This window comes from Eptatretus burgeri, chromosome 12 (assembly GCF_056783735.1).
Source record: "Eptatretus burgeri isolate ZD-2024b chromosome 12, Ebu_testis_v1, whole genome shotgun sequence".
NCBI classification, from domain to species: domain Eukaryota; kingdom Metazoa; phylum Chordata; class Myxini; order Myxiniformes; family Myxinidae; genus Eptatretus; species Eptatretus burgeri.
Window position 1 is genome coordinate 7,998,328 of NC_140972.1, and position 22,500 is coordinate 8,020,827.

Genomic DNA, 22,500 nt, shown 5'->3' on the forward strand with positions numbered 1-22,500 from the left:
TTATTACCCGATATATGCCATGAAGAGTTGATGACATATGCCAAGTTTAATTTTTTTTTCATCGAGCGGTTTTGGAGAAAAAGATGTCCAAATTCATGGAGAGTCTTTCCCATATTCAAAGTTTCGCATTGATCGGATACATGGTTGCAGAGAAAAATATTTTTAAAGTGAAAATAAATAGATGTGGACACACAGACAGACAGACACACAGACAGGGGTGTTGCAATAGTATTGCATCCCCTTGGGGGCAAGACCAATTAGGTTGATGGATTAATGAATGCAAAAATCTGGGCCTGGGTAAAAGTACATATATGGATGAGAGGAGAGAAATTGCATGAACAAGGCAATAAAGGCCAGACGTTAACTAGTAAAACAACACAACAGCAACCATCATCCCCATTAACACAATGACCTGAGTAACAACTCTATGAGTGGGTTGAGCAGAAACCTTTTCTCTTAACCTTCCAAGCAGATTGGTGGATTCCGTTTTCCATTAACTTGCTTCTGGCCTTGGGCTGCCCACCCTCTTCCCCCTTTGTCCTCCACATCTGTTCACGTCACAAACTTTCTTCCAGAGACCTACACCTGCTTACCTTCTGCAAATTATAAGATGAAGGTTCACCTCCATTCTTTCACCCCTTTATTGTCTGTCTCTGTCTGTCTCTGTCTGTCTCTGTCTGTCTGTCTGTGTGTGTGTCTCTGTCTGTCTGTCTGTGTGTGTGTCTCTGTCTGTCTGTCTGTGTGTGTGTCTCTGTCTGTCTGTCTGTCTGTGTGTGTGTCTCTGTCTGTCTGTCTGTGTGTGTGTCTCTGTCTGTCTGTCTGTGTGTGTGTCTCTGTCTGTCTGTCTGTGTGTGTGTCTCTGTCTGTCTGTCTGTGTGTGTGTCTCTGTCTGTCTGTCTGTGTGTGTGTCTCTGTCTGTCTGTCTGTGTGTGTGTCTCTGTCTGTCTGTCTGTGTGTGTGTCTCTGTCTGTCTGTATGTGTGTGTCTCTGTCTGTCTGTATGTGTGTGTCTCTGTCTGTCTGTATGTGTGTGTCTCTGTCTGTCTGTATGTGTGTGTCTCTGTCTGTCTGTATGTGTGTGTCTCTGTCTGTCTGTATGTGTGTGTCTCTGTCTGTCTGTATGTGTGTGTCTCTGTCTGTCTGTATGTGTGTGTCTCTGTCTGTCTGTATGTGTGTGTCTCTGTCTGTCTGTATGTGTGTGTCTCTGTCTGTCTGTATGTGTGTGTCTCTGTCTGTCTGTATGTGTGTGTCTCTGTCTGTCTGTATGTGTGTGTCTCTGTCTGTCTGTATGTGTGTGTCTCTGTCTGTCTGTATGTGTGTGTCTCTGTCTGTCTGTATGTGTGTGTCTCTGTCTGTCTGTATGTGTGTGTCTCTGTCTGTCTGTGTGTGTGTGTCTCTGTCTGTCTGTGTGCGTGTGTGTCTCTGTCTGTCTGTGTGCGTGTGTGTCTCTGTCTGTCTGTGTGCGTGTGTGTCTCTGTCTGTCTGTGTGCGGGTGTGTCTCTGTCTGTCTGTGTGCGTGCGTGTCTCTGTCTGTCTGTGTGCGTGTGTGTCTCTGTCTCTCTGTGTGCGTGTGTCTCTCTGTCTGTCTGTGTGCGTGTGTGTCTCTGTCTGTCTGTGTGCGTGTGTGTCTCTGTCTGTCTGTGTGCGTGTGTGTCTCTGTCTGTCTGTGTGCGTGTGTGTCTCTGTCTGTCTGTGTGCGTGTGTGTCTCTGTCTGTCTGTGTGCGTGTGTGTCTCTGTCTGTCTGTGTGCGTGTGTGTCTCTGTCTGTCTGTGTGCGTGTGTGTCTCTGTCTGTCTGTGTGCGTGTGTGTCTCTGTCTGTCTGTGTGCGTGTGTGTCTCTGTCTGTCTGTGTGCGTGTGTGTCTCTGTCTGTCTGTGTGCGTGTGTGTCTCTGTCTGTCTGTGTGCGTGTGTGTCTCTGTCTGTCTGTGTGCGTGTGTGTCTCTGTCTGTCTGTGTGCGTGTGTGTCTCTGTCTGTCTGTGTGCGTGTGTGTCTCTGTCTGTCTGTGCGCGTGTGTGTCTCTGCCTGTCTGTGTGCGTGTGTGTCTCTGTCTGTCTGTGTGCGTGTGTGTCTCTGTCTGTCTGTGTGCGTGTGTGCCTCTGCCTGTCTGTGTGCGTGTGTCTCTCTGTCTGTCTGTGTGCGTGTCTGTCTCTGTCTGTCTGTGTGCGTGTGTGTCTCTGTCTGTCTCTGTGCGCGTGGGTCTCTGTCTGTCTGTGTGCGTGTGTGTCTCTGTCTGTCTGTGTGCGTGTGTGTCTCTGTCTGTCTGTGTGCGTGTGTGTCTCTGTCTGTCTGTGTGCGTGTGTGTCTCTGTCTGTCTGTGTGCGTGTGTGTCTCTGTCTGTCTGTGTGCGTGTGTGTCTCTGTCTGTCTGTGTGCGTGTGTGTCTCTGTCTGTCTGTGTGCGTGTGTGTCTCTGTCTGTCTGTGTGCGTGTGTGTCTCTGTCTGTCTGTGTGCGTGTGTGTCTCTGTCGGTCTGTGTGCGTGCGTGTCTCTGTCTGTCTGTGTGCGTGTGTGTGTGCCTCTGTCTGTCTGTGTGCGTGTGTGTGTGCCCCTGTCTGTCTGTGTGCGTGTGTGTGTGTCTCTGTCTGTCTGTGTGCGTGTGTGTGTGTGCCTCTGTCTGTCTGTGTGCGTGTGTGTGTGTCTCTGTCTGTCTGTGTGCGTGTGTGTGTGTCTCTGTCTGTCTGTGTGCGTGTGTGTGTGTCTCTGTCTGTCTGTGTGCGTGTGTGTGTGTCTCTGTCTGTCTGTGTGCGCGTGTGTGTGTCTCTGTCTGTCTGTGTGCGTGTGTGTGTGTCTCTGTCTGTCTGTGTGCGTGTGTGTGTGTCTCTGTCTGTCTGTGTGCGTGTGTGTGTGTCTCTGTCTGTCTGTGTGCGTGTGTGTGTGTCTCTGTCTGTCTGTGTGCGTGTGTGTGTGTCTCTGTCTGTCTGTGTGCGTGTGTGTGTGTCTCTGTCTGTCTGTGTGCGTGTGTGTGTGTCTCTGTCTGTCTGTGTGCGTGTGTGTGTGTCTCTGTCTGTCTGTGTGCGTGTGTGTGTGTCTCTGTCTGTCTGTGTGCGTGTGTGTGTGTCTCTGTCTGTCTGTGTGCGTGTGTGTGTGTCTCTGTCTGTCTGTGTGCGTGTGTGTGTGTCTCTGTCTGTCTGTGTGCGTGTGTGTGTGTCTCTGTCTGTCTGTGTGCGTGTGTGTGTGTCTCTGTCTGTCTGTGTGCGTGTGTGTGTGTCTCTGTCTGTCTGTGTGCGTGTGTGTGTGTCTCTGTCTGTCTGTGTGCGTGTGTGTCTCTGTCTGTCTGTCTGCGTGTGTGTCTCTGTCTGTCTGTGGGCCTGTGTGTCTCTGTCTGTCTGTGTGCGTGTGTCTCTCTGTCTGTCTGTGTGCGTGTGTGTCTCTGTGTCTCTGTGTGCGTGTGTGTCTCTGTCTGTCTGTGTGCGTGTGTGTCTCTGTCTGTCTGTGTGCGTGTGTGTCTCTGTCTGTCTGTGTGCGTGTGTGTCTCTGTCTGTCTGTGTGCGTGTGTGTGTCTGTCTGTCTGTGTGCGTGTGTGTCTCTGTCTGTCTGTATGCGTGTGTGTCTCTGTCTGTCTGTGTGCATGTGTGTCTCTGTCTGTCTGTGTGCGTGTGTGTCTCTGTCTGTCTGTGTGCGTGTGTGTCTGTCTGTCTGTGTGCGTGTGTGTCTCTGTCTGTCTGTGTGCGTGTGTGTCTCTGTCTGTCTGTGTGCGTGTGTGTCTCTGTCTGTCTGTGTGCGTGTGTGTCTCTGTCTGTCTGTCTGTCTGTCTGCGTGTGTCTCTGTCTGTCTGTCTGTGTGTGTTTCTCTGTCTGTCTGTCTGTCTGTGTGTCTCTGTCTGTCTGTCTGTGTATGTGTGTTTCTGTCTGTCTGTCTGTGTATGTGTGTTTCTGTCTGTCTGTCTGTGTATGTGTGTCTCTGTCTGTCTGTCTGTGCATGTGTGTTTCTGTCTGTCTGTCTGTGTATGTGTGTCTGTCTGTCTGTCTGTGTATGTGTGTCTCTGTCTGTCTGTCTGTGTGCATTTGTGTGTATCTGTCTGTGTATGTGTGTCTGTCTGTCTGTCTGTGTATGTGTGTCTCTGTCTGTCTGTGTGCATTTGTGTGTATCTGTCTGTGTGTGTGTCTCTCTGTATGTGTATGTGTGTCTCTTTGTCTGTCTGTGTGTGTCTGTCTGTTTGCCTGTCTCTGTCTGTGTGTGTCTCTGTCTGTCTGTGTGTGTATGTGTGTCTCTGTCTGTGTGTGTGTGTGTCTCTGCTGTGTGTGTGTATGTGTGTCTCTGTCTGTGTGTGTATGTGTGTCTGTCTGTGTGTGTGTATGTGTGTCTCTGTCTGTGTGTGTGAATGTGTGTCTGTCTGTGTGTGTGAATGTGTGTCTGTCTGTGTGTGTGAATGTGTGTCTGTCTGTGTGTGTGTGAATGTGTGACTGTCTGTGTGTGTGTGAATGTGTGTCTGTCTGTGTGTGTGAATGTGTGTGTCTGTCTGTGTGTGTGAATGTGTGTGTCTGTCTGTGTGTGTGAATGTGTGTCTCTGTGTGTGTGTGTGAATGTGTGTCTCTGTCTGTGTGTGAATGTGTGTCTCTGTCTGTGTGTGAATGTGTGTCTCTGTCTGTGTGTGAATGTGTGTCTCTGTCTGTGTGTGTATGTGTGTCTCTGTCTGTGTGTATGTGTGTCTCTGTCTGTGTGTATGTGTGTCTCTGTCTGTGTGTATGTGTGTCTCTGTCTGTGTGTATGTGTGTCTCTGTCTGTGTGTATGTGTGTCTCTGTCTGTGTGTATGTGTGTCTCTGTCTGTGTGTATGTGTGTCTCTGTCTGTGTGTATGTGTGTCTCTGTCTGTGTGTATGTGTGTCTCTGTCTGTGTGTATGTGTGTCTCTGTCTGTGTGTATGTGTGTCTCTGTCTGTGTGTATGTGTGTCTCTGTCTGTGTGTATGTGTGTCTCTGTCTGTGTGTATGTGTGTCTCTGTCTGTGTGTATGTGTGTCTCTGTCTGTGTGTATGTGTGTCTCTGTCTGTGTGTATGTGTGTCTCTGTCTGTGTGTATGTGTGTCTCTGTCTGTGTGTATGTGTGTCTCTGTCTGTGTGTATGTATGTGTCTCTGTTTGTGTGTGTGTGTCTGTCTGTGTGTCTCCGTCTGCCTGTCTGTGTGTCTCCGTCTGCCTGTCTGTGTCTCCGTCTGCCTGTCTGTGTGTGTGTCACTGTCTGCCTGTCTGTGTCTGTGTGTGTCTGTTTGTGTCTGTTTGTGTGTCTGTGTCTTTTTATTTTTTTTCAACAAAGCATGATGAGAACATGGAGTGGACAAATTAATAATTTTGTCTAAAGGTCAAAGGTGAGTCATAAAATCGTCAATTTTCATCCAATTGACCTGAAGTTTTAGCAATTTGCATATTGGGTCACTGAATTGGTTCACCAATGAAAAGCTAGACGGCGATTTTTATTTTATTTTATTTATTTTAGATCAAAAGGTCGAACAAAGATCAAGGTTGCATAAAATTATCAATTTTCATCTGATTGACTAGAAATTTGAGCATGGTTTGCATATTGGGTCACTGAAACCTTTTGATCTTGAGGTCAAATGGTCAAGGTCACCTAAAATGGTGAATTATTTTTGCCGTTTCCATCATGTTTAGCATACCAAGGAAGAAGAAGTATGAATACAATGCGGACGCAGAGACCTACACCTGCTTACCTTCTGCAAATTATAAGATGAATGTGATGTCACATTAACTGAATGCCAATAAAGATGGTGCCTCACCTTGCTCTCAAAGCTTGTAGGATGAAATGCATTGAGCACAGGGTCAGAGTGGGGATCTTGAAGGCTGTACTGGACTGAGAAAGATATTGGTCGTAAAAAGTCGGTCACTTCCTAATAAATAAAAAGACGAGGGAAACACGGGTGCAGAAATGACAAAGATGATTGTGAAATTCAGAATTCTAATCAGAGAGTGGAGGCATCGGTGAAGGAAAACTATGCTCATTAACTCACAAACGATAATAAGAACAGCACATACCAATACAATTTCACTTTCTTTCTTTACTCCAAAATCGTTAACAATCATTGCATAAAGGAGGGGAGATACACTACATGACCAAAAGTATGCAAATACCTCTTCTAATTTGTGGATTCGGCTATTTCAGCCACCCGCATTTCTGACAGGTGTATAAAATCAAGTACATAGCCATACAATCTCCATAGACAAACATTAGCAGTAGAATGGGCGGTACCTGAAGAGCTCAGTTCATCAAATTTCTGTCCTGTTAGAGCTGCCCCAGTCAACTGTAAGTGCCGTTATTGTGAAGTGGAAACGTCTAGGAGCAACAACAGCTCAGCCGCAAAGTGGTAGGCCACACAAACTCACAGAACGGGACCGCCGAGTGCTGAAGCGTGTAGTACAGAAAAATAGTCTGTCGGCGGTTGCAACACTTACTACCGAGTTCCAAACTGACTGTGGAAGCAACGTCAGCACAAGCACTGTTCATTGAGCGCTTCATGAGATGGGTTTCCATGGCCGAGCAGCCGCACACAAGCCGAAGATCACCATGCGCAACGCCAAGCGTCGGCTGGAGTGGTGTAAAGCTCATCGCCATTGGACTCTGGAGCAGCGGAAATGCGTTCTCAGGAGTGATGAATCACGCTTCACTGTCTGGCAGTCCGACAAACGAATCGGGGTTTTGTGGATGCCAAGAAAACGCTGCCTGCCCAAATGCATAGTGCCAACTGTAAAGTTTGGTGGAGGAGAAATAATTGTCTGGGGATGTTTTTCATGGTTCGGGCTCAGCCCCTTAGTTCCCGTGAAGGGAAATCTTAACACTACAGCATACAATGACATTCCAGACGATTCTGTGTTTCCAATTTTGTGGCAACAGTTTGAGGAAGGCCCTTTCCTGTTTCACCATGACAATGCCCCCAAGCACAAAGCGAAGTCCATACAGAAATGGTTGGTCGAGATAGGTGTGGATAAACTTGACTGGCCTGCACAGAGCCCTGACCTCAACCACATTAAACACCTTTGGGATGAATTGGAACGCCAACTGCGAGCCAGACCTAATCGCCCAACATCAGTATCCGACCTCACGAATGCTCTTGTGCCTGAATGGAAGCAAATCCCCGCAGCAATGTTCCAACATCTAGTGGAAAGCCTTCCCAGAAGAGCGGAGGCTGTGATAGGACCAAAGGGGGGACCAACTCCATATTAATGCCCATTATTTTGGAATGAGATGTGGGACGAGCAGGTGTCCACATACTTTTGGCCATATAGTGTGTCATAAAAGCTCCTACCATATTCAACCTGTACTAGGCCTGTTTTAAATGAAACCACAATTATTTGGAACGGTGGAAATGCAAGCAGCATACATGCAGATAGAATCCCAGATGGCGGCAAGTTGGGTCTTGTCCCACGAACACGGTCAGATTCTTCTGGACTTGACGGTGAAAGCGTTCATTGAAAAGTGCTCGCGTAGCCAATCTGGGGCTGTCCAGTTCAGCCAGCATGCTTAGAGCTTGGGGCAAATAAGAGGCAAGTAGTGATGTAATACAAGTTCTTTTACAAGGAACTTCAATGCAAGAGGAAGCCATTACATTGATCAATCTTGTGAAATGGTCACTTGTCAATGATGTATCCTTTTTTTTTAAATGGAAGCAGTATGTACCATTTTTAAAGTCTTTGATATGACTCTGCTGGGATTCAACCGGCCGACTTCCCAGACTCTGAGAAGATGTTCTAACCATTACACCACCGAGTCTGGTGATGAAACTATTAGAAATCAGTCTGAAGATGTTATTGCTTACACCCCTCCACCCAATTTCCCTCCAATCCTCTCCCTCATTGAGACAAAAAAAATACTTGAGGTATATTTCAAGCCTGACATTTTCTCCAACTTTGGGGTCTTTTCTACGTGGGTTTCTATTCCCAAGCTTTGGTGATTGGTGTTTATTGTCAATTTACCCAAACTACAGCTGGCTAAAAAGACCCATCTCTGGAGTTTGGTATCGCTGGTATAAACTCAATGTGATGTCACATAGAAATTGTGATTTGGGATTAGCCAAACCATACTTCCTGCTCTTTGGCCAACAGCAGCCATCATCACTGACAAAGAAAAATAATGAGATGTTACACTACTAAGCAAAAATAATGCCGCGCGTAGAGTCTATCGAGATGATGTGACCCTCACTTGTTTAATATTGTCGTCCTCCCCCCAAAAAACAATTTTTGACAAGCAATAAAAAAATTTTTTAATGAAAAAGGGTGTTCAGATGCTCCTCCAAAAAGTATGTAAACAAGGTAGGGATGGTCAAAAGAAATGATCATGTGAAACTATCCCTACATCTTTCTTTGGATAATGCTTGTCCCTACACAAGACACTGTGTGTGTGTGTGTGTGTGTGTGTGTGTGTGTGTGTGTGTGTGTGTGTGTGTGTGTGTGTGTGTGTGTGTGTGTGTGTGTGTGTGTGTGTGTGTGTGTGTGTGTGTGTGTGTGTGTGTGTGTGTGTGCGCGTGTCACACAGAACAATTTAGTGGAATACAGAACAGTCGAGGCACATAAAACAGAAAGACTGTGTTTAAACAAACAAACAAAAAAGTTTCCTGAGAAAGGTGCAAGAAAGAGAAACTTTACAGTTAGTCATTTGACAGTTATCATTTGAATTTCTTAGCATGACTTGAAGACAACAATGCTGTAGTCCTTCACTTCAAATCTTTAAATTCCCACCCCCCTTCTTAAGTTCCAGTACCAATGGTGTTCCTGGGAAGACGTGGAGAGTAGGCAGTTGCAGTGAAGCAGACTGATGCCTGGATGCAAGTGGCTTCTTTGCTGCTACGGTAGCAAGATTTGTGTAGCAGATCAATGATGGTTGGTGAGAAGGTGACGGTGACGTCTACATCCACGATACTTCGTGAACTGTGCCCAGAAAAGGGTTAAAATGAGTATCAACAGAGGAGTTTTTACATTTTCTCAGAGAAATAAGATTTATTTTACGCAGAAAATATAATCCGGATGGAAAGGGAACAAACAAACGAAAAGAACACGGGTACATGATGTGAGACTGCGCATGGTGGGAAACAAAACAGTAACTGTGCTTTCCAAACACTGTGCTGTCAATCCATTAAGTTTCATGTTGTAATAAAATCATAACAATTCAAATCATAACCGTACTAGACATCGAAGTGTGAAGCCACTGTCACACCTTGACGTTTTAGCCAGCGTATGCCGACGTATGAAAAATTTGCCGAACCAAGCTGGCACACGTCGAATACGTTATGGGTAAGTTTTGTACAAGTTAAGAGCACGCTGGCATACGTCGTAGTACGCTGGCAGACATCGTAGTATGCTGGCATACGTCGTCATACGCAGAGTACGTCGATAAATTTTCAGCATGTTGAAAATTTCAACGAAAATTTCTTCGGCGTATGACACACGTTCCGCATACGCTGTCCATAAGTTGAAGGCACGTTACGCGACCGTTGACACACGTCGACACACGTTAATTGTACGTTACTCATAAGTCGAAACGCGTCGACGTAATGGTTAGCGTCAGTGTTCCAGACTCCTGCTTTTTTTTCTTTTCTTTTTTTTTCTTCGGTACGACGGTGATGTTGACACTTCGATTTCTAGTGCGGTTATGATTTAAATCGTTGAGCGGCAGTCTATTAATTATATTATATCATAACCGCACTAGAAATCGAAGTGTCGACATCACCGTCATGCCGAAGAAAAAAAAAAAAAAAAACCATGGAGTCTGGAACACTGACGCTAACCATTACCTTGACGCGTTTCGACTCATCAGTAACTTACAAGTAACGTGTATCGACGTGTGTCAAAGATCGCGTAACGTGCCAACAACACGTTACTCATAGGTGAGAATTAAGTTTCGGGTACGCTAAACATTACCTCGACGTGTTTCGACTTATGAGTAACTTACAAGTAACTTGTGTCAACGTGTGTCAACGATCGCGTAACGTGCCTACAACTTATGGCCAAGCGTATGCGGAACGTGCGAGTCATACGCTGGCATACGTCGAAAAATTTCAAGGATGGAGAATTTGTCTAACACCTCGGCGTACTACGATGTATGCCAGCGTACAAAGATGTATGTCGGCGTACTACGAAAAAAAGCCAGCGTACAAAGACGCATGCCAGCGTGCTCTTAACGTATACAAACTTACCCATAACGTATTTGACGTGTGCCAGCGTTTTAGGCAAAATTTGCATACATCAGGCATACGCTGGCTAAATCGTCAAGGTGTGACAGGGCCTTTACCAAGCAGCGAGTTAGCACTTGCCAAGCCAGCCATTCCTTATCAACGGTTTTGAACGGAGTGCTTGCTTGAGTGCTTAAGACACTTGACAAGTGCTCCATAAGAAACTTTGTAACTGAATGCACTCCAAATTCATTACATGGTGATGAGCATCTATACCATGACTTATTTCAGCCATATCAATGAATTTGTCCCTCAGGGGGCAGATTTCGACACGACACATCGCATGTTTTTAGAGGCGACGAGGTAAATTCAAGGTTGGTAGGAATCAAAAGCGGGTTTTTATTTTGATTATTTATTTTTTCCCAAATGTGGTTTAAAAAAAAAGACGACGGTCCCGTTACGAGGCAAACACCATTTCATCCAAACTTAACTACCTGACGATTCTCGATAACGACTTCATCATGCAAATGAAGAAAGCCATTCAAAAGACGTCTCAATGACACCATGATGAGATAAGAACACGACTCTCGGCGAAATGAAATCGGTTACACACAAGATCAACAACAAAAGAAAAACAATAGCTGCACAACCTTTCTGACAGACAACGAACCACAAAAGAGGTCAATTTACTCGAACGCGGCCTCAACTTTAATACAAATAATGCTACTGTTGTTGACTTAATCGCTGCTCTCGATCCCGTCCCACCGAACAAGGAGACGAAGAACGACTACGGGCACAACTCGCAACACTCGGCAACCAGAAACGTAAACTGTCCAGAACACCTGACGAGTCGAAGGCGCTACGAAGTCCCCGCCGACAAAGGCTGTGCCACGGTTGTGATGAACCACGCCGATTATAACCACAAAGCAAAGGCTTTATTAGATGACAACAATACCTACCATGCAATGCCTTGTGACCCTACAAAGACCATTAACAAGCAGGTAACCACCACTTTACAGAAACGACAAGATGTAAAACTCCTTACAAAACAGGAATAGGACACGATGAGACCAACCAACTCTGTCATATCGCGCTTCTATGGGTTACCGAAGATCCACAAGGTTGATGTCCCACTCAGACTCATTGTGGCCCTCCGAGGAGCACCCACCTACAATCGCGCTAAGTGTCTGTTCCGCCGACTTAAATACTCAACAACCAATTCACCAATCAATGTAAAGAACACGGAAGACTTTATCGACCGGATCAGAAATTTCCGCCTCGAGAGTGATGACGACTACAAGGATACAAGGAAAACAGACACAGGTAGAGGCCATTCAGCCCATCATGTCTGCGCAGAACTATGGTCTCATTCAATGTCGTCTCCTTATTCACATCAATACCCAACAAATTGGCCACACAGACCTTAGAGCTGTACATCAACAACGACCAGGAACTTGCCAGCAACAGCCACCTCAGCTCTGGCCATCTCATGCCACTCATTCAACTTTGCCTCAAATCAACGTACTTTGTATTTGACGGTACCGCATACCATCAACATGAAGGAAGCCTGATGGGCTCACCCAACTCGGGGCTCATCGCTGAACTGGTGATGCAACGCTTTGAAGATCTCACACTACACGGTGAACTTTCTCCAAGGTTGCGGCTGCACTATGTTCATGACACATTTGTTATCATAAAGAAGGCAGATGTCGACCGTTTCCTTCGAAAGAACAATTCAACAAGGCCAGCAATGCAGTTCACATGTGAAGAAGAGCAAGCTGGATCTCTGCCATTCCTGGACATAAATCTCTCCAGGGACAGAGATGGCAAGTTACATTCACAGGTGTACCGTAAACCCACCCACACTGACAATGTTTTGGACTACTGAAGTGGCCATCCCACCTGTCACAAAAGAATTTGTGCTTGCAGTTTCGTTGACCATGTAAAAACACACTGCAGTGGCCGTGAACAATGCCGGATAGAGATACTGCATGTCACAACGACTGCGAGAAAACCACTAACCTAATTCATTCATCAAATCCTGTCACCAGAAACCCAACTACAACAGCAATAATCCGACCATGCCAACACACATGGTAGTACGTCCTTACATACAAGCCGCATACTACCTGAGTGCAATGTCAGCATTACCCACAAACCATAATCATCCTTACAAGCACAGCTGTCAAATAAGAAGGACCACGTGAACAGATTTGACTGAAATGACATCGTCTATGGCATCCCATGTGAAGATTGTGAAACCAAATTCGTGGGCCAAACATCTAAATGCTTATCCATATGGCTAACCGAACACCAACGTGCTGTCAAGCAACAAGAAAAGTTGTCATTGGTTGCAACACATACATACGCACGCGCACGCGCACGCACACGCACACGCACACGCACACACACACACACACACGTTCTCATGGAATCAGCCAACTATCCTTGAAACAAGATCATCAAGGGTGACCCGTGAGATTATCGAGGCTTGGTACTCTTGTGAAAACTCCATCAGCCGACACATTGACTTACATCCCACAGACAAAGGACTACGCAATTAATTTAAAAAATCAACACAAACAGCAGTCATTCAAGTGAAAGGAAGCCTTGTGATTGGCTATGACTTCGACCAATCCATGACACGAACTTTCCTCAATATAATTTAACGGTGTTACCACTACAGGACTCTCAACGCCTCTGAGGAAGAGAAGCATTTTGTTCTTCAAATGTCAGGCTTTAAATAAAGAATTTAAATTTGAACAAGTCTGAAGACGACAATAGTTCACGAGCGGTATTTGACGATGTAGATTGTTTCAGAAGTCAAGGATGAGACAATGTCAAAATGTTTGACCAAGTTATAAAAATGATCAACATGATGTGGTACGAGTGACAGGTTATTAGCTGCAAAATGTCGAAAACCCGGTTTCATTCAAAAACTTTTTAAAAATTTGACTTTTGCATAACCTTTAAAGGTCACAAAACAATGTTGTGGACATTAATATACGGAAACAGGATACGTCCTATAGCTTAATGGAGTTAGTTCATCGAAGAAGGTCGAAAACCCCTTTGATTCCCACAACTTTGAAAATTTGACCTTTGTGACCTTTAAAGGTCAAGGATTATGACCTTTGGTGCAAAACTTCCTCTGGAACATTCCAGGAACAATATAACGTCATATAGGCTACATGGCATTTCAGACTCATCGTCATATAGGCTTTGATGAAATCAGCATAAAAACAAACTTGAAGGGGGCGCCACGGGCAAGGTGTTCGAGATAGAGCAAAATGGTTTCAAAACTTTAGGTGGGGAATGACCTCAAGATTATGCATAAAAAATATTGTCATCCCAGCTCTCAAAGTTTGGGCGGTCGTATGATTTTTATGTCAAAATTCGAAATTTTCCAAGTTCGTGACCTTGTGACCTTGACCTTGGGACGAAAATGAAAAATCTAACTCCGTGGGGCTATGCAGGTGCCAGTGGGCTAACCAATCACAGTGGGCCCACAGTGGGCTAGTGGGCAGTCAAGTGGCAGTCAAGTCTGGAGTCGGCGGGGGAGTCAAGTGTGTCGGTCGCGGCAGCCAAGTCTGGAGTCGGTGTCGGCAGTCAAGTCGAGTGCAGTGTCGGCGGGGCAGTCAAGTCGGGAGACGGAGCTCGAAGCCGACGGGAAAGACAGACGGGGAGCGCCGGAGAGAGCTCACCGACCACGCCAGGGGCGCGAAGCCAGGCGCAGCTATGCTGACATCGCGGCTTGCCCGCCATCGCGCCATGAGGGCGCGGGTAAGACCCTTCGGTCTCGTAGACCTGGCCGCTCATCGAGGTTCCACGCGCATTAGGCCCACGGGCCCAGTCTGACTCCCTTGTCTATGAGGGGGTCTTTTCTTGCTTTTTCTTTGAATGCTTGTTGTGGTGCCGAGTATCGTAAGTAAAACTGTATTAGTCACTGTACATAATTGCTTATAGACGGTCGTAGCACCTTTTGCTTTGCTTTTGTTCTGTATACGTGCATGTTAGTGTTTTGCATTCCTGACTGCATATCTGCTGGTATAATAAATGTATCCGTGTGCAATAAATGCGCATGTCGAACTGTTCCCCGTTTCGTTCCATCCTTTCCCTTGTTTGAAAGTTCCATCTTGCATCATGGAAGGAATTGGTAGAGGGGTGTAAGCACCCGATAAATAATCACTTCCGTCGGGGCCGGCGATAACATTGCTCGGTTATCACTGAAGCACAGAACGGACCGCTGAAGTGGTTCGTGTCCTCGGCCGGACAGCGGCGAGGTACGATCGCCCGGTTCACTACCCGCGCAGGTACTTAGGTAGGTCGAGTTTGGCGAACAACCCTATCCTGCGTGGGTGGCCGATTGGCACGATTGTGGTGGGGTCGAAAGACTCACCCCTGACTAGCTCCTGGCGATAGTTCCAAGGAGGGTCACGACTGAATTGTCCGTTCCGGTGGACAACGCGGTCGCGATTTGAGTTACGTGGCCGATCGCACGCCGGGCGGACCGAAATTCGTAACACTGGTGTGCAGGAGTGTGGGATTCAAATGCACCTCGGTCTCCAACTAAATTTACGGGGATCAGACCAGGGGTGTGTGAAGCGACCCCACCCCCCCCCCCGTTGCCCCAAATTACGAGCAAGTTTAAAAAAAATAATTAATCCCTTCCGAGAAATAAGATGGAGTTTCAAGGCGAGCGGGTGCCGGGGGTAGAAATGAATATGTGTGGTAATGTAGAATCCATGGCCCGGGACGGTACTTGTAATTTTAATCCATGGGGGAGCTCACCCTCATATTCTGAGCACGAACTTTGCTGACAAACGGAGTCACAAGCACTTCAGCGCGGCACGAGGCATGAGCGAGCAGATATTAGTAGCGCAACGAACGGCTCGACACGAGGCGATCGCTCCCAACAACCGTTTCAAACCACGTGGGCAAGGCAGGCGAGGCAGGCGGACATCGGCGGGCTTCGGAAACAATTGGAGGAAGAATGGAAAACCGAGCTCGGTTTTCTCACGAAAACTCACGAAAAGGAGCTCACGAAAAGGAGCACGATTTGGAAGTAAAACAACTAATGAAAAAATATTGGAGGGGGCAAGGCGGTTCAAAGAACTAGAGGGGAGTGTGAGGGAAATACAGTTGGAAGAGAAAAAATGTGAACACGATTTGAAAATAAAGCAACTAGAGCGAGAAGTAGAAGAAGGCATTCGGAAAAGGAAAAGCTTGAAGTACGAGAAGGTAAAAAGAGGACAGGAATATCAGGAACACCTAAAGAGAAAGGCAAGGTTGGAGTATGCGGAGATGAGCAGGAAAAGGGAGGAGATGAGAGAGGAAAGTGATGCGATGTGCAAGGAAAGGGATGGAGAGAGTGAGAAAAAATGGAAAAAAGTTAATGAAATACTGGAACACGAAACCAAAGAGAGAGAACTACAAAACGAAGTGAGGATGTTGAGAGAAGAGAGAACAAGAACGGAGAATGAAACGTCAAGGAACCACACTGTTCAGATCGAACAGCGAGAAGCCAAAGCAAGGTCGGAGTGTGTGGAAATGAGAAAAGAAAGCTTCTGAGTTACAGAAACACCAAAACAGAGACAGAATTACAAAACGAGTTGAGGATGGTGAAAGAAGAAAGAACGACAGCAAAAAATGAAACGTTAAGGAACCACACTGTACAGATCGAACAGCTGGAAGCGAAGGCCAGATTAAAGAATGAGATGCAAGAAAGAGTAATGATGGAAGAACAAATGAGACAGGAGAAAGAAATCAGTCAATTGAAGGAAATAACGAGATTGCAGAATGAGGAACAAGAAAGAGTACTGAAAGAAAAAGGAATGAGACAGGAGAAAGAAATCAGTCAATTAAAGGAAATAACGAGATTGCAGAATGAGGAACAAGAAAGACAGTGGAATAGACAACACAAAGAACAAGGAATGAGACAGGAGAAGGAAATCAGCCAATTGAAGGAAATAACGAGATTGCAGAAAAAGGAACAAGAGAGACAGTGGAATAAAAAGCAAAAAGAGTATGAATTTGAAACTGAACAACAAAAGGAAAAAACAAGGTTGGAGTATGAGGAGATAGTGACAGAAGAATGAATGAAACAAAAAGGGAGATCAACAAAATGAAGGAAACTGAGATTGGAGAATGAAGAACATGAGAGACGGTGGGATAGAAAACACAAAGAAAACGAGGTTGAAGTTAACCAACTCGAGGAGGAAGCAGAATTGGCGTCCACGGAGATTGAAAAACTCCGGAAAGAGAACAAACAACTCAAAAAGTTCTGAGAGGAGGAACGACTCAAAAGGAGCCAGGAAGTAGAACAACGCAATAAGGTGGGACGTGTGATATAACCACAAGGAGCAATGTTGGTGGTGCAGGACTTGATCGACACCACTCGGCGGATGAAGGAACAATTGGGACCAACCCTAATAAAGGAGACAAATAAAAATGGAGAAGAGGGAAGCAACAGAGACAAAGAAGGAAGTAGAAGTATTGCCAGAGACGCGGGAGATAGACCGAGTCGAGAATTAATTAAATAAAAGGAAGGAGGAAACAGAGACGAGGATCCAGGAAGAAACTAATAGACACGAAGAGACAATAGAAATAAAATGTATAGAGACGCGGGAGAGAGAAAAAATAGAGGAGAGGCTGCATGATAAAGACGGGGTTAAACAAACAGAACACAGACACACAGAGTTAGCGAGGCTTAATGGGGGCGAGCTGGCGGACTGTCTCGTGACCCGGTGCAAGCAGCTGGATAGCCTCCTTCGGGAACGGAGGGAGACACTATTCTCCCTTGAGGCTGATCTCGACCAGGTGAGTTCGGTCGTGCTTTGCGAGGTAGAGGGGGCGAGTGCTATGGATGGGTGCACACGGAGCTTGGGGGGTTTGGAGACCCCAGAACCCCTTGTTGTGATGCGAATCCCCAGCGTGATGGTCCCGGTGTGTGTGGTGAAAGGTGTGGGTGCGAGCCCGTGTGTGAGTGGTATGGTTGCGAGTGTGCCAGAGTGCGTGCCGCCCAGCAAACCGTGTGTGAGTAGAACCACGTTTGCGAGTCAAAGGGCATGCGTGAGTGAATGGCCGAGTGTGAGAGGGACAGCGTGTGTGAGGTCGCTGTGTGTAAGGGAGATGACGGTGGACATGCGCGAACATGCAGCCCCGTCTCCCGGTGTGAATGTCGTGGAATGGAGCTTGAGCGCGAGAGTGCAACGGAGACGACGGCGACAGAAAGACAAAGGCCGGGTAGTGGCCGTAGCTGTTTTGGGGACAGCGCCGGGTTTACCCAGCAGCGAGCGCGAGGTTCGGGCCGTGCAGCCTACGAGGCCGCCACGTGCTCGGCTGCGGGAGTGAAACCCGGTCCGTAAACACCAGCGGTAGATGTTGCCGATCCCACGGACGGACAAATGGGAGACTGGATTACGGATTTGGATTGGATGGGTTCTCCACGCGAGCGTGTTTGTGTAAAGCTCCGACGAGCAGAGCACATGTTCGCGTGGGGAACCCCTCGAAACGCGAGGCTTGTTTTTTTTATGCGCAGGGTGACATCATGGCTGCACGTGGGGTTGGAATCCGGCAGGAGGGGAGACCCCTGCCGGATGGTACCATCTAAGAGGGACGAGGTACGTGAACAGCTGCCATGACGTCACGCCAAAGGTGTGCGGCTGTGAATTGCCATGCTGGTGCGCAGGTTGCGAGTTGCTGCGCGCGCATTTAAAAAAAAAAAAAAAAAAAAAGCAAGCCTCACTTCGGGTGAACAGGATTCCCTGGACAAGGGGTGGAAGATCCCCTTGGCCTGGGCACAGGATACAACTAGTTAGGGGGAAGGGTTAGTGATAGTTAGACCAACTTCATGGGGCAGGGGTAAGTCCTCATGGAGTCCATGGAATGGATTAGGTAGAGCGATTTAGTTGAGATTTAGGATGGGAAATGGATTTATGAGGATTTGGAGACAGTGACAGACTTTGGATGTGTAGAGGGGACGTGGTTGAGCTGCGTAGATTAAAAGGATGTGCTATTAGTTTAAGGGACGACGAGGGAGCACGAGGTAGTGAGGGGAAGTAGTGAGCAGGATGGCAGAGTTCAGCGATGGTGTGTGTTGAAGAGTTGTGAGGTGGAAACAAGTTGAGTGAGTGAGGCCAGCGGGTCTGAGTGTATGGAGTGATTGTGGAATGCATGGTGCGATGAGTGATTGAGGGGAGGAGTGATTCCCGCCCAAGGGACCCCGGGGTCAGTGTAGAGTGAGTTAGGGGGTTAGTCAAATTGACAAAATTGAGGTCGTTTTGCTGTGGGTGGGAAAGTAGGCTCGAAACCCATTTGGAGGGGTGCAGGAGCCCTGTTGACGGGCTGGGAGCGTGGCTGCGAATGGTGAGTATCGCTGAGTGGGTACCCCGGGCACCAGGCAAGTCGGCCGCGGTAGGCCAAGGGCCCATGGGGGGGCCGGGATGGCGTAGTGGGCACGGATGCGCCCGCATGCCGCGTGGGCAGTGTCGTGGGCACGGGTGACCCTCGGAAAGGGGCCCGGGGCGCCAACCTGCCACGTGAGCGTTTCAGGGGAGTCGCCATGGATGGCACTCCCTGGTCTTTAGGGAGCTGGTAGGCTCGGAGGCAGTGTAGTGCCCGGGGTGCCATCGTAGAGAATCGGCAGAGGGTAGTGCCTGTCAAGGGAGCCACGCGTCCCAGCCACGAAACCGTGTGAGGGCACGGGCGGAAAACTCGAGGGCATGGCCCAAAATTTGCGAGGACACCAACATAGGCGACTGGAATCTGGGTTGTAAGAACCGATTGGTTAAGCGAGAGGCGCTTGTTGAAAGCCCTGGAGTCGTTAACAGGAAATGGATAGGGTAGATAGCAAGTGTACCCCTCCGCACCATCCATCCCTTTGCTCTCATTGTGGGCCGCTGGACCCACTTTGGGTTAGATCACTGAACTCCGAGGAGGCCATCCTGAGGCTTTATTGGACCTTGACGCAGGACGCAAGCTCTCCCTTATTCCCCTCCAGGAAGGGAACGTAGGGGTTGGGAGTAGGCTAGATGACAGGATAGGTTAGCCGAACAAAGATGGTAAATGGGGTTTGGAGACGAATTCAAAGTGGGGGAAGTAAAAAAAAAAAAATTAAGTTGGGGCTAAATTGGGTTTTGACAAATTAAGGGGGTGGGTATGGATAGGGACAGGCAAAGGCGATAGGTTGGGAGGGAGACGGTTTGGTAGGTCCGAGCCTGCCTTCTGAGTGGCCAGCACCACTACACTCCCTCCACCAACCTCCACTGAAAGGCAAAGGCTGGCCAACTTCATCAGCTGGCTGTGTTGCTGCAAGGCCTGTGCCGGCCGGATCGTCTGCTGGTGTTTTGCCTCTTTTCTCTATCATTATTTTGGAACAATCATCCACCAACAACCAAATCGCCACCACCATCATTCCCAAACAACTAGAACTCAAACACCACCACCTTCGCCTCTTTACCTCCACCACTCCACCGCCCAAGCATTGCTTCGCCGCCATTCTCAAACGATACCCACCAGCAACCAAATCGCCACCACCAACACCCTTCCCAAACCACCGCAGCAAACTCCCACCACCAACGCCTTTCTACCACACGTCGCCCCATGGGTTGTCAATGGGTTCCTTTCGCCTCGAAAAGCGGATCAGGAATGGCTCACACCCACTTTTCTTCCATCCAATGGCTGAGCATCAGGTGGTATAGCCCCACCTCCGAATCCGCTGTGATCCACAAATTTGCATAGACGCCCCTCCCCCGGCCTATACAAGCGCGAGCACAATGCAGCTCGCGGCAGAGTGTGGCAGAAAAGTGGGAGCAGTGGAGTGGCAGCAGCAGTGTCGGAGTCAAGTGGCAGTCAAGTCTGGAGTCGGCGGGGGAGTCAAGTGTGTCGGTGGCGGCAGTCAAGTGTGTCGGTCGCGGCAGCCAAGTCTGGAGTCAGTGTCGGCAGTCTGGAGAATCGGGAGACGGGGCAGTCAAGTCGAGTGCAGTGTTGGCGGGGCAGTCAAGTGGGGAGAAGGAGCTCGAAGCCGACGGGAAAGGCAGACGGGGAGCGCCGGAGAGTGCTCACCGACCACGCCAGGGGCACAAAGCCAGGCGCAGCTACGCTGACATCGCGGCTTGCCCGCCATCGCGCCACGAGGGCGCGGGTAAGACCCTTCGGTCTCGTGGACCTGGCCGCTCATCCAGGTTCCACGCGCATTAGGCCCACGGGCCCAGTCTGACTCCCTTGTATATGAGGGGGTCTATTCTTGCTTTTTCTTTGAATGTGTGTTGTGGCGCCGAGTCCCGTTAGTAAAACCGTATAGTGACTGTACATAATTGTTTATAGACGGTCGTAGCACCTTTTGCGTTGCTTTTGTTCTGTATACGTGCATGTTAGTGTTTTGCATTCCTGACTGCATATGTGCTTGTATAATAAATGTATCCGCGTCCAATAAATGTGCTTGGCGAACTGTTCCCCGTTTCGTTTCCCCCAAGGGAACTGTTCCTTTCCCTTGTTTGAAAGTTCCATCTTGCATCACGGAAGGAATTCGTAGAGAGGTGAAAGCACCCAGTAAATAATCACGTCCGTTGGGGCCGGCGATAACACCGCTCGGTTATCACTGAAGCACGGAACGGACCGCTTAAGCGGTTCATGTCCTAGGCCGGCCAGCGGCGAGGTACGATCGCCCGGTTAACTACCCGCGCAGGTACTTAGGTAGGTCGAGTTTGGCGAACAACCCTATCCTGCGCGGGTGGCCAATTGGCACGATTGTGGTGGGGTCGAAAGACCCACCCGTGACTAGCTCCTGGTGATAGTTCCAAGGAGGGTCACGACTGAATTGTCCGTTCCGGTGGGCAACGCGGTCGCGATTTGAGTTACGTGGCCGATCGCACGCCGGGCGGACCGAAATTCGTTAAAAAAAAATATATATATATATATATATATAAATATATATATATATATATATATATATTATATACACACACACATACACACACACATATATAGCCTGGAGCCTGTCAGGGCAAGGCTAGAGCCGCTATGGCCCAATAGAGGAGCAGGATTCGGGCCACAGTGTGTCGCTTTCTGGTCATCACCCTACCCTTTGCCCGGGGCTTATAAAAGGAGTCGCACCAAGCCGTTAGTGCCCTCTTCAATGCCTCCTCCGCTCCTCTTCACTCTCTACTCAGCTGTTCGCTGGCCTCTCGCCTCTTCGCTTCACTCCCTGCCTCGCTATTGGTGTGCGATTGCCAGAACGTGCTCCTTATTTGAGAGCCTGATCCGGAGCGACTGCCGAGACTCCCTGCCGTGCTGTCTATGTTCCACAACCCCCGCAACCAGACGGACGGGTATGGACCGCACGTTGCCATGAGCCCCAGAAAAGTAATTAAGCAGGAGATAACGCGCCACATCACGAGGTGGGAACGCTAAGGAGTAGTGTTCCATGGAGGTACACGCTTCACATACAGACCTTTGCACACAATTAAGTTTGGAATCTTTCTCCTTATGCATCTATTCTCCTCTCTCTATTAACCCCACTATCCCGTCTTCTTTGGACGCACAAAGAACATCATTACTGACTCGGAAACCCATTTTCCTCTGAGACGACACCGCACACCCTCCCACCCCCTACATTGCACTACATTACACCTCTCACCCCCACACCTTAGACACACAACCAGTATTCCTCCCACCTACCTCTCCCTAAGTGGTCTGGATTGCGTTGATCTGCTGACCACACCAGGTATTGATCGGTCGTTTATCCTCACCTATGTTCTTTCTCTCTGGCTATCTAATCATGTGTGTGTGTGTGTGTGTGTGTGTGTGTGTGTGTGTGTGTGTGTGTGTGTGTGTGTGTGTGTGTGTGTGTGTGTGTGTGTGTGCCTGTCCTAGCATAAAGTAAGATTGTAGAAGATATAATGGGATAACTCTGCTCTGTGTAAGATTGTTTGCCTTTTGCAGCACACCACAAATTCCTTGCTCTCCCCTGCTGTAGATAAAAAATAAACCCCATTCAATGTGCCATATCCTTTTCCTCACTTGATTGTAAATAAGTGCTTTGTATAGAAATATTCCCAGCTCGTTTTCGTATTTTCTATCATTGGTCCAGAATGATTCGCACCCTCGTTTAGCCAGGACATTATCCCCCAACAATCTGTACTTGGCAGTCCCGCTCAGCTGCATCTGATCTGGTAAGGTGATGCGGTTTGCGCATGTGCATACAGTCATGTCCCCAGGTAATTAGATCACGTGACCTTTAGGTAAACGGTATTCATTAGACGGAGGACCCGAAGTCACTTGGTCGAGTTATTGGCCTTCACGGTCGATTTGTGACCAGCGTCACGAAGTTATTCGTGTGCGACAGCCTGCGATTTCGGAGAGTCTGGCGGGAACCCGAGGTACTTCACCCCT

The 22,500-nt window shown here is 48.0% G+C and overlaps 1 protein-coding gene across 1 annotated transcript in view; it reads right to left on the minus strand.

Moving 5' to 3' along the window:
* Positions 1–5,708: 5,708 nt before the first annotated feature.
* LOC147015039 (integrin alpha-11-like) overlaps positions 5,709–22,500 on the minus strand; it is a 181,195-nt gene continuing 164,403 nt past the window's right edge. The window contains exons 16-18 of the mRNA XM_085849388.1: positions 8,703–8,869; positions 7,327–7,472; positions 5,709–5,801 (exon numbers count right to left, since the gene is read on the minus strand). Coding sequence (XP_085705514.1) covers positions 5,724–5,801; positions 7,327–7,472; positions 8,703–8,869 — 391 coding nt within the window. The 3' untranslated portion in view covers positions 5,709–5,723. The remainder of the gene's footprint in view (positions 5,802–7,326; positions 7,473–8,702; positions 8,870–22,500) is intronic.